Source organism: Salvelinus alpinus, chromosome 12 (genome assembly GCF_045679555.1).
Source record: "Salvelinus alpinus chromosome 12, SLU_Salpinus.1, whole genome shotgun sequence".
NCBI lineage: Eukaryota > Metazoa > Chordata > Actinopteri > Salmoniformes > Salmonidae > Salvelinus > Salvelinus alpinus.
The window spans coordinates 26114138-26126438 of NC_092097.1; the positions used below are offsets into that span (position 1 = coordinate 26114138).

The 12301-nt window shown below is 43.0% G+C and overlaps 1 protein-coding gene across 2 annotated transcripts in view; it reads left to right on the forward strand.

The window, feature by feature from the left end:
- Positions 1-8262: 8262 nt before the first annotated feature.
- LOC139535761 (ephrin type-A receptor 8-like) overlaps positions 8263-12301 on the forward strand; it is a 164798-nt gene continuing 160759 nt past the window's right edge. For both annotated transcript variants that reach the window (XM_071335532.1, XM_071335533.1), the window contains exon 1: positions 8263-8841. In XM_071335532.1, coding sequence (XP_071191633.1) covers positions 8745-8841 — 97 coding nt within the window. In that variant the 5' untranslated portion in view covers positions 8263-8744. The remainder of the gene's footprint in view (positions 8842-12301) is intronic.

Sequence of the window (12301 nt, forward strand, 5' to 3'; positions counted from 1 at the left end):
AAAAGTAGTTTAGAATGACTCCTGCTGAGATTAAAGGGGAGAGGGGGAGGACAGGGGGCGGAGAGGGGGGAGGAGAGGTAGGAAGATGGGGAGATCAATGGGACCGGAGTAGGGGGAGAAGAAAAGGAAAGGAGCGGAAAGGAATGTGTTTGATAAAGTTGAAGTCGGAAGTTTACATACACCTTAGCCAAATACATTTAAACTCAGTTTCTCACAATTCCTGACATTTAATCCTAGTAAAAATTCCCTATTTTAAGTCAGTTAGGATCACCACTTTATTTTAAGAATGTGAAATGTCAGAATAATAGTAGAGAGAATTATTTATTTCAGCTTTTATTTCTTTCATCACATTCCCCGTGGGTCAGAAGTTTACATGCACTCAATTAGTATTTGGTAGCATTGCCTTTAAATTGTTTAACTTGGGTCAAACGTGTCGGGTAGCCGTCCACAAGCTTCCCACAATAAGTTGGGTGAATTTTGGCCCATTCCTCCTGACAGAGCTGGTGTAACTGAATCGGAGTTGTAGGCCTCCTTACTCGCACACGCTTTTTCAGTTCTGCCCACACATTTTCTATAGGATTGAGGTCAGGGCTTTGTGATGGCCACTCCAATACCTTGACTTTGTTGTCCTTAAGCCATTTTGCCACAACTTTGGAAGTATGCTTGGGGTCATTGTCCATTTGGAAGAGACATTGGCAACCAAGCTTTAACTTCCTGACTGAGGTCTTGAGATGTTGCTTCAATATATCCACATAATTTTCCTGCCTCATGATGCCATCTATTTTGTGAAGTGCACCAGTCCCTCCTGCAGAATGCACCCCCACAACATGATCCTGCCACCCCCGTGCTTCACGGTTGGGATGGTGTTCTTCGGTTTGCAAGCTTCCACCTTTTTCCTCCAAACATAACAACGGTCATTATGGCCAAACAGTTCTATTTTTGTTTCATCAGACCAGAGGACATTTCTCAAAAAATTACAATCTCTGTCCCCATGTGCAGATGCAAACCGTAGTCTGGCTTTTTTAATGGCGGTTTTGGAGCAGTGGCTTCTGACTTGCTGAGCGGCCTTTCAGGTTATATCGATATAGGACTTGTTTTACTGTGGATATAGATACTTTTGTACCTGTTTCCTCCAGCATCTTCACAAGTTCCTTTGCTGTTGTTCTGGGATTGATTTGCACTTTCGCACCAAAGTATGTTCATCTCTAGGAGCCAGCACGCATCTCCTTCCTGAGCAGTATGAAGGCTACGTGGTCCCATGGTGTTTATACTTGCGTACAATTGTTTGTACAGATGAAAGTGGTACCTTCAGGCATTTGGAAATTGCTCCCAAGGATGTACCAGACTTGTGGAGGTCTACAATTTTTTTCTGAGGTCTTGGCTGATTTCTTTTGATTTTCCCAGGATGTCAAGCAAAGAGGCACTGAGCTTGAATGTAGGCCTTGAAATACATAAACAGGTACACCTCCAATCGACTCAAATGATGTCAATTAGCCTATCAGAAGCTTCTAAAGCCATGACATCCTTTTCTGGAATTTTTCAAGCTGTTAAAAGGCACAGTCAAATTAGTGTATGTAAACTTCTGACCCACTGGAATTGTAATGCAGTGAATTATAAGTGAAATAATCTGTCTGTAAAAAATTGTTGGAAAAATTACTTGTGTCATGCACAAAGTAAGTGTCCTAACCGACTTGCCACAAGAAATTTGTGGAGTGGTTGAAAAACAAGTTTTAATGACTCCAACCTAAGTGTATGTAAACTTCCGACTTCAACTGTATTTCCAAAACGATTCCTGGTGCTATGAATGATATATTTATCAGAAAAGGTCAAGGACATGTCAGTAGTCAAATGGACAACAGCTTACCTTAACCCCCAAGTAAGCTGTTTGCACCATGGCAATTTTACTGAATGTATTGAATTGAACAAAAAGCAGAGAAGAACAGTGATACATTCAGTTGGTGTGCTCTAAACAGCTCTGTCACTGGTTATATTTAGCCAACAAAACACCAGCAAGCACAGCGACAAATGGTTACAAACTGACCCCTACCATCTGCTCCCCCCCCCCCCCCCCCCCACACACACACACACACTCGTGTTCCCCATCCCCTTTACGTAACAGGGTTAGTTATGTTTCCACATGGTCTGCGGTTGTAAGGCTTGTTGGACGTACAGCCAAATTCTCTAAAACAACATTGGAGGCGGCTTTGGACGCTCCCTCAAAACTAGAGACATCTGTGGCATTGTGCTGTGTGACAAAACCACACATTTTAGAGAGGCATTTTATTGTCCCCAGCAGAAAGTGCACCTGTGTAATGATCATGCTGTTTAATCAGCTTCTTGATATGCCACACCTGTCAAGTGGATGGATTATCATGGCAAAAGAGAAATGCTCACTAACAGGTATGTAAACAAATTTGTGAACAGAATTGGAGAGAAATAAGCTTTTTGTGCATATAGAAAATGTATGCAATCTTTTGTTTCAGCTCATGAACTTTACATGTTGCATTTATATTTTTGTTCAGTATATATACACTATGTATACAAAAGTATGAGGACACTCATAGTGGATTTACGAGTGTTAGTGGATTCGGCTATTTCAGCCACAACTGTTGCTGAAAGGTCTATAAAATCGAGCACATAGCCATGCAATCTCCATAGACAAACATTGGCAGTAGAATGGCCTTACTGAAAACCTCAGTGACTTTCAACGTGGTACCGTCATAGGATGCAATTTTTCCAACAAGTCAGTTTGTCAAGTTTCTGCCTTGCTAGAGCTTCCCCGGTCAACTGTAAGTCCTGCTATTGTGAAGTGGAAACATCTAGGAGCAACAATGGCTCAGCAGCAAAGTAGTGGACCACACAAGCTCACAGAATAAGGCTGCCAATTGCTGAAGCGAGTAGCGTACAAAAATCGTCTGTCCTCGGTTGCATTACTCACTACTGAGTTCCAAACTGCCTCCGGAAGCAACGTCAGCCCAATAACTGTTCGTCGGGAGCTTCATGAAATGGGTTTTCATGGCCGAGCAGCCACACACAAGGCTAAGATCACCATGTGCAATGCTAAGCGTCGGCTGGAGTGGTGAAAAGCTCGCCACCATTGAACTCTGGAGCAGTGGAGTGATGAATCACGCTTCAACATTGACAGTCCGATGGACTAATCTGGGTTTGGTGGATGCCAGGAGAATGCTACCTGCCAGAATGCATAGTTCCAACTAAAGTTTGGTGGAGGAGGAATAATGGTCTGGGGCTGCTTGTCATGGGTCAGGCTAGGCCCCTTAGTTTCAGGGAAGGGAAATCTTAACGCTAAAGCATATAATTACATTCTAGGCGATTCTGTGCTTCCAACTTCATGGCAACAGTTTGGGGAAGGCCATTTCCTGTTTCAGTTTGACAATCCCCCATGCATAAAGGGAGGTCCGTACAGAAATAGTTTGCAGAGATCGGTGTGGTAGAACTTGACTGGCCTGCACAGAGCCCTGACCTCAACCCCATTGAACAGCTTTGGGATGAATTGGAACGCTGACTGCGAGCCAGGCCTAATTGCCCAACATCAGTGCCCGACCTCACTAATGCTCCTGTGGCTGAAGTCCCCTCAGCAATGTTCCAACATCTAGTGGAATAGCTTTGGAGGGAGTTGAAAGTCCGTGTTGCCCAGCAACAGCCCCAAAACATCACTGCTCTAGAGGAGATCTGCATGGAAGAATGGGCCAAAATACCAGCAACAGTGTGTGAAAACCTTGTGAAGACTTACAGAAAACGTTTGACCTCTCATTGCCAACAAAGGGTATATAACAAAGTATTGAGAAACTTTTGTTATTGACCAAATACTTATTTTCCACCATAATTTGCAAATAAATTCATAAAAAATCCTACAATGTGATTTTCTGGAGAACAAAAATCTCATTTTGTCTGTCATAGTTGAAGTGTACCTATGATGACAATTACAGGCCTCTCATCTTTTTAAGTGGGAGAACTTGCACAATTGGTGGCTGACTAAATACTTTTTTGCCCCACTGTATATTTGGCTAAGGTTTTTGTCAGCCGGTTATTGTCATGCAAAAGTTAGCATCTCCAGGCCTCCATACGTACAAGCTGCTGATGCATGCCTTTGGGACATCTACATTTTAACAAGTCTAATAAATCCATGTAATTTACACCATCACAATAAATCCATTATTTAATTTAGGTAGGTCTAAAGAAACATTATGATATGAAGAAAATGTATTTCAGATTAACAGAATATGAGTTGGCCTATTATGTTATCCATAGGCTGTCATTTAGCAGACAAGACATGCTTATAAGTCTTGTGCCATTATTTTAAATTCTATGATTTTATAGTAAGACGAATATAATTGAACTGAACTGAATAACACAGAAATTATATTTTTTCAGAGTGTGCTGATGAAAACTATGTTCAGCGTAAAATTGAGAATTTGAAACAGGTCCTACAGGCTACGCTATATTTAGTTATTTGGCAACTTTATTTGTTAATGACATAGAGTATATGGGCTGCAGGGTGTGACTATAGGCTACTGATGATTTGAAAAAGTTGCAAAAAAAGCTTGCGCTCTGTTCCTTGCCTCAGGCAGCACAGCTGTTCTCTCATCAAGTGATCATAGTATCACCCATTAGACTATTCTCAATGTAACAATGTCTTTACTAATATGTTGAATTAGTTTTGGCCCATTATCAAATGGGTAGGAACAGGGGCAGGGGGAAAAAATACATGTCATCCGCCTATGCACCCGAATAGGAAATGGAAGCAGCTTTCCCGCTTGTTCTTTTTGGTAGGCTACTCTGGTTATTTCACTCCAGGCACCAACCACTGCTTGAGGATCATGCAGCCTCTCGCTGCGTAAAGGGTGATATTCCGTCCCAACTCTGTATGCCATGGGCTTCACAACCCTGTTTCGGCAGCTACCAAGTGCTTAATTTTGGAAACCATGTGAAATCTTTTCGGGAACATGAAAAGTAACATGTTTTCACAACAAAACATATTTAATTAACCTGTTGACAGCTCTTCTCTCTGCTTGAAAAAGTGAGGAGATGGAAATGCACAGTGGTGAGATATTCTGTAGCTAAAGATAGCTTAATGTGTCCTCTTATTAATTACGAAATTATAAACATTCCCTTTACTTTGCTATTCAAAATCAAATACAAATTCACAATAATTGTAGGCTAACTCTGTCAGCCACTCTGCACAATCAATCAACCAACAACATGGCCTAGGCCTATACATTCTCTCCAAGACTCATGGATAGAAAGTTTGGAGTGTAGCATCAGGTAACCAGTCCATCTAGTATGCATAATAATACAGTCCACACTCAAAGGTGATTACTAGAATGTGATGAATTTTGGAATACAGGCTAGTTCAATCAGTTTCTTTTAAAATGTTTTTCTGCAGTACGTAATATGCGGTAGGATATGTATTGTATAAGGAATGGCACAATCATTATTTTAATTCTGTTTTCTTCAGGCTTGGGCTCATATATAGGCCTATGCCTATGTATAAGCTTTAATATGTGTATGGTTGTTAAGAATTAATCATCACCTTAGAAAGCGCTGCCCATTTCATTGTGTTTGTTTTTGAAGCACTCAGTTTCAACCTGTTGTTGAACCTCTTCCTTCAAATTGATCAATCACAGTGAGGTGAGTTGTAAAAGCACAATACTGTTTTGATAATAAAAGTTTGATGTCATTTTCGATTGCTTTGATGTCAGAGTGGTTAGAAGGACAATAGAGCCCTGAGTACCAGGCCATTAGCGAGTTGGATACTACCAAAGCATGCCCTGAATGCATAAAAGGAGATTACCCAGACTCAACGGTCACATGGAATGACTCATGACTGCCAGTGTTGTGGTAAAATGGTCACTGCAACAGCCCTATATTGGATGGAGTACTAAGAATAGCCCTTGTGTTTCATTAAGTAATATCTTTGTACGTCTCACATCATCCCTAAAAACAAATAGAAACAGTCAAAACACACTGACTGAAAATGGCACATTTCTTGTTTCAAGCAAGAATGATTTAAGCTTATTGATACAGTGAATACAGTAAGCATTATGTTAGAAAATCTACATTTGATGAGATTGAAATTGAGGTGAAATGAAGAAGAGGTATAGATGAGATGAAAAGAGGTTGATATGAGTTTGATCAAACATCCTCCAGGGGAGCTGTCTTCCTTGAGTTGTAGCCTGCATATCCCAACCCCCCCTGAGAGTCGGGTCATTGCCAGGGTCAGCCATTATCAACGGTAACCCTGGAGCAATTAAGGTTAAGTGCCTCGCTCAAGGGCACATCAACAGATTTTTCACCTTGTCATCTCAGGGATTAGAATTAGCAACTTTTCGGGTACTGGCCCAATGCTCTAACTGATAGGCTACCTGCCACCCTTGCTGTGTGTGTGTTTTTATATTTGTAAGTGTCTTCCCCTCCTGTATTAAGCCGCTGCACGTAGGCACGAGGCACACTACACATGATGAGGGGGAACCATTGTACCCCCCCGTGTCCCTTTGCCTGGGGAAGGGTTTGGCAGGCTCACCACTGCCCGCATTTGGCCGTGGCACTCATCTCCTCCATCCCTCCCTCTCTCCATCCCTCACTCAGTCTCCCTGTTCACAAGGCCAGCTGCACACACACACACACACACACACACACACACACACACACACACACACACACACACACACACACACACACAGTCTTCTACAGCTAACCTTGTGGGGGCACACAATTCAGACCCATTCCAAATTCTATTTTCCCTAACCTCTAACCCTAAAGCTAATCCTCCCGGGTGGCGCAGTGGTCTAGGGCACTGCATCGCAGTGCTAGCTGCGCCACCAGAGTCTCTGGGTTCGCGCCCAGGCTGGGCTGGGTTCGCGCCCAGGCTCTGTCGCAGCCGGCCGCAACCGGGAGATCCGTGGGGCGACGCACAATTGGCATAGCGTCGTCCGGGTTAGGGAGGGTTTGGCCGGTAGGGATATCCTTGTCTCAGTATGTAAAAAAAAATAAATAAAAAAAATAAATAAAATAATATGTAATAAAATGTATGCACTCTACTGTAAGTCGCTCTGGATAAGAGCGTCTGCTCTTGGCCGGTAGGGATATCCTTGTCTCAGTATGTAAAAAATGTAATAAAATGTATGCACTCTACTGTAAGTCGCTCTGGATAAGAGCGTCTGCTAAATGACTAAAAAAATAATAATAAAAAAAAAATAAAATCCTAACCCATACTCTTACCCTAACTCAACCTTAACCCAAAATCCTAACCCCACAAGAACAGTTAAACACGACCACACACAAACACAGTTGGTGGCCTTTCGATAGTGGGGGCTAAAACAGAGAGACTACATTGCTTTCACCAAGAGCAGTGTCCTCAGAAAACTTTGCTGTGATTGATGGGAAGACAGCCAAAACCCTTGATCCAGTCAGCCTTTAGCTACAGGGAAAACACAGTACTCATTCTGCAATCAGACAAGTTACAGTTTGATGCCAAGTTTCTCTGCATCAGTAGGATCCATAGATGATAATTGTCCTTGATTCACACGCAGGCCCGTATGCGCACGCACTCACACATCCTTCAGTAATAATGTCAATGCCAAGTGAAGTTTCCCTTTGTCAGAAGGATCAATATCTGATCATTGTCCTTGAATCTAACACTCCCACACACTCACACACTCACACTCCCACCAGGACTTCTGACTATCTGAATCAGAAATTCGCCACAGGGAACGTTTAGGATTTGGCTGTATGTAGCAACAAAAAGCTTACACACACACACACACACACACAGATGGACGCACACGCAAGGGTGCACACACACACCTCTAATTATTGATGACCTTCAGTTGAGCATTCTCCTATATTCCACTGTCTCAATCTAAACAGTGTTGAAAGAAATACATTGAATTGATTTCCGTTAATATCAATAGGGAACCTTTTTCTAAAAGAAGAAAAGCTGGTGGAATATGTTCTATGTTGTGGAGTTTTCTTGATATCCAAGAACAGACACAAGACTAGGACATTTGTATGTAAAAAGGACAGAAAATATGATGATAATTAGTTGCAAGTGTTTCTTAAAGAATTTGTAGAAGAGTACAAAAAAGAAAGAGGGGGAGAGGTGAAAGAGTTGAGAGAGTGTGTGAGTGAGTGAGGGAAAGAGGAGTAAGAGCAAGCAAGGCAGAGAGGGAGGCGACAGAGTTGGGAGGGAGAGTAAAAGAGGAGAGATCGAGATGTAGAGAGTGAAAGAGCGAGAGAGGCAGAGAACAGTCGAAAGTGCATGCAAGAGTGAGAGAAAAGAAAGAGAGTGGGAGCGTCAGAGATAGTGAACACGTTAGAGATTGAGAGAAAGAGTCTCTAAGGTAGGATAGGTAAAGGTGAGGTATCGTGAGAGTATTTGGTTAGTGGACCGTCAGAATCCTGCCCTCTAATTGGTTACTGAGAGTTGGAGTGACAGTCTGGTCCCTCCCCTGAGTGTGTATGTATGTGTGAGAGCAGATAGAGAGGCTGAGAGGCACAGAGGCAGTCTCTAACTCTATCCCAGCCCCTCAGACCCACTCTCTCTCACTCACTCACAGACGCACCCTCAGCGCTGGCTCGGGCTCCGCTTCAACACTGGGACACAGAGAGAGGCAGCAAGAGTCTGAGGGAGAGTAAGAGCGAGGGAGTGAGAGAGAGGAAGAGAGAGGGAGATCGGTAGTGCGTGAGTGTGTGTGTGTGTGTTTGTGTGTGTGTGTGTAAGCACCATGTCTTCAGACCCAGGGCTCATAGCACTGTTTCTATGGACTATATCACTACAGACTCTGGGCACCGCCGGAAACAACAACAACGACAACAATGAAGGTAAGGCAGGAGTGTGAATCTGTGTGTGTGTCTGTGTGCGCATGTATGTGTGTGAAGGTATGAAACTGACAGCAGGGGAATACACACTGGCACTCACACTTATATTCGCAAGGACAGGTGTGAATTATTTGTGTCTCATGCCTTCAGCCAGGATTCATTTCATAATTTCATCATGTGTGGAGCTTAGCTGAATTACGATGCACATATATACATACATACATACAAACACACACCCATGCCATCGAACCCCATCTGAACTTCCTATCTGTTAGAATGTTTATCCTGGCAAGGTGATGTGAGTCATAGGCAAGACCTTACGGGGATGCTCTCTGTGTGTGTGCTGATGTGAGCCTATGTGGGTGTTTGCGCACATGCTGAGATTTTCAAGTTGCTTGGATATGCATGAGCTAGTATATGAGTGTGTATCTGCATGAGAGAGATTGGATATGTGTGTCTCTGTCGCATGCCATCTAAATACAGTATTTCCTTAACAAAGTGTTATCTTGGAAAAAGCCTGAAAAACCAGTTACGCTGGGCACTAGGCCAGGGTTAGAAGATTACAGAGAAGTTGATTGATGTGTTCAGTGACAAAATGACACAGGGACAACATGCAGTGACAATAATCATGCCTCAAATTCACAGTAGTGTTTCCCTCTGAGTCCTCTGTAGAATAGACCATGCTGATGGTCAAATCCTGTGAGTGGGATCTTTCTTGGTGTTATTTTTCAGACAGTCTTGTGTTCATGATACAACTGAGAGATGAATCACTGTGTTTCTGAGGGGCACCTAGACAACAACAGATGCTAGGCAAAACAATACCATCCATAACCCTGTGAGAAATATTAGGGTTTGTTTATGTCCTTCTTCCTGTCCTCCGTCCTACGATCTCGTGACAGCATCCATTTGTTTTCACTTGTTAAGCTCGTGTCACTCATCCTCTGGGGTGTTTGTGTGCATGGGTGTGAACGTGCCAGTTTGACCCAGTGTGTGTGTATATCTGGGTGTGTGTGCGTGTGTGCGTGCGTGCGTTCGTCCGTGTGTGTGTGACATGATGGGTCTCTGTCCTTGTCATGGGTCCTGAGACTCAGAGCAGAGTCAGCCTTGGCGTGACTGTCACACCCACGAAAGAGTGATGGAAAGAGAGAGGAAAGGGAAGGGGAGAGATCTCATTATTTATCCCAGAAAAGAGAGAAGTAAGCACACAGGACAGAGGGATGATGGGGAAAAGGGAGGATGGCAGTTTATCCTCAGTTTAGCACAGTGAAGAACGGAGAGAGGAGTTCAGTGATAGGCTGTAACGAGGGTGAGACAACGGATGAAGAGGAATGTTTCAGGGCCATCTCTTTCCTCCTCACTCTTTCCATTCATATCCCTCTCTAGAAGCTAGCAATGATTACAAAAACATAAGAGACAAATGTGTATACAGATGTAGGATCTTAATTTGGTCACCCTGTTGCGGGAGAACTTTCCTGCAGGACATTTGAAACTTGTACCGTATTTGTACTGTAATTTCCACTTTTAGATTTCAGACTTGATTTTCCCTTACGAAAAATATTTCAACCCTCATAAAAAATGGCCAATAATTCTAATCCACATAATAATTCATATTTACCTGCGGTAGCAAACTGGCTCAAATTAAGATCCTACATCTGTAGTTGTACGTTACTCCACTAAAATGAGACCATACAGTTTAGACTACTACAAATAATTGTTCCCACTAGTTTCAAGTTCCTGCTTTCAGTTGGTGATGCAGCGTGTGTGATCTAGTCTGAAGTCTCACCACTGCTGATCACGCAACCCCCTGACTCACTCACGCTAGTGGCTGCTACAGTGCAAATGCATGCTTGCTCACGCACCAGCCAGGTCACTCAAGATCCACTTCGAACTCCAACATTGGTCCAGGTACCCAGGACATCGGGATATGCCTTCAAAACTGGCCACTAGGGGCAACAGTGAGTGCTATTACCATCAAGTAGGCTTGGGTTTTGCAAGGTTGTTGTGGACTGGGGTGACAGAGCAGAGTCAGCCTTGGTGTAAACTCCAAGGGTCAAGTGTTCAATCCCAGTGATAGGAGCAAGATTTTTTTAACCCTATCACAAACCTTAACTGGGACAAGAATTTGGCCCTGGTGCTGTATCCACACCAGCCCACCTCACTGCGTGTTTCCAGCCAACTCACTCTCTCATCACCCTACCGGTGGGCACCAGCCATACACAACTCATACCCACACATAGCCTACACCATGACCTTACACACCCTATTCATTCACAGGCAGTAGTGCTGACACATAACAGAGGCAGTACAGTATAGTGTTCCTCAACTATTGCTGTACCAGTGACTGGCGGGACATGGACACCACTGGAGATACAACTCACCACTATAATTGTGGCTCCACTTTTGTAGCAAACTATGACAAACTTGTAACCCCACATTTGAGAAAATGGCCCATGAATGTTTTGGTACACCTACTGGAGAGCTCTTCTTTGTCTACACCCATTCAGCATCATTCACACCCTCTTAAGCCTTAGTCCCACCCATCTCTTTCAGGATTCACAGTGTAGTAAACAACCAAAGATTTGGTAGTAGTAGAAAGTAGCAGTAAAAATACCAAAAGTAGTAGTAGAAAGTAGCAGGAAAAATACACTTTAACAAGTTCTTTCCCTATATCCTAATCTGACTTTGCTGCAGGTCATGTTGTTCTTCACATTACTGTTTCTGGTAAACACACATTATATAAAAAAATTACAGTTTATTTGTCACATGCATAGGATACAGAAGGTGTAAACGGTACAGTGATATGGTTACTTGCATAGAGTCTTTTGTTTAGACATGTAGCTAGCTAGCTAAACAATGAACCATAATCCCAACTCTAACTTCTTCCGTGTCCTCCAGCAAGTAGTCCATCACAACTTTTTCCCACGGATCTTTGTCAATAGCGCTATTATCTTAAGGGCAGCAATGTTGAGAGCAGTAGCATGATATCTTTCAAAATAAGCTGCGATAGAAAGAATTGTCCACACATACTGAGCAGCTCATGTTATCGAAAGAAGCATTCTACATGGCAGACCAATACGAACTCATTTCTTTGCATGTCCAGCCCACTCATTATCTCAGCCAATCATGGCTAGCTGGAAGGTTCCTGCATTTTTCCGTGGCTAAACCAACTAGGCTCATAATTTAACAATTGTATTCATATTTACAGACGACATACAAGTCTGGCAACTGAAAGTTCACATGTTCCAGAAGGCATTTCTGCCAAGAATGCATTTTGATAAAAATTTACATATTAATTAAACTGCCTCTCCGGTGAATTGCGACATGCTTCTTGAAACAGGTCACAACTATCGGCACAGTTGCTGCCTTTGGCACAAAGGGTTTGGTTTTGATGAATAAACAAGTTGTGGGTGTGTCAAGGCTTGGCCCCTCACTGGCCAATCAGAACGTGTTCCATGGCTAAATA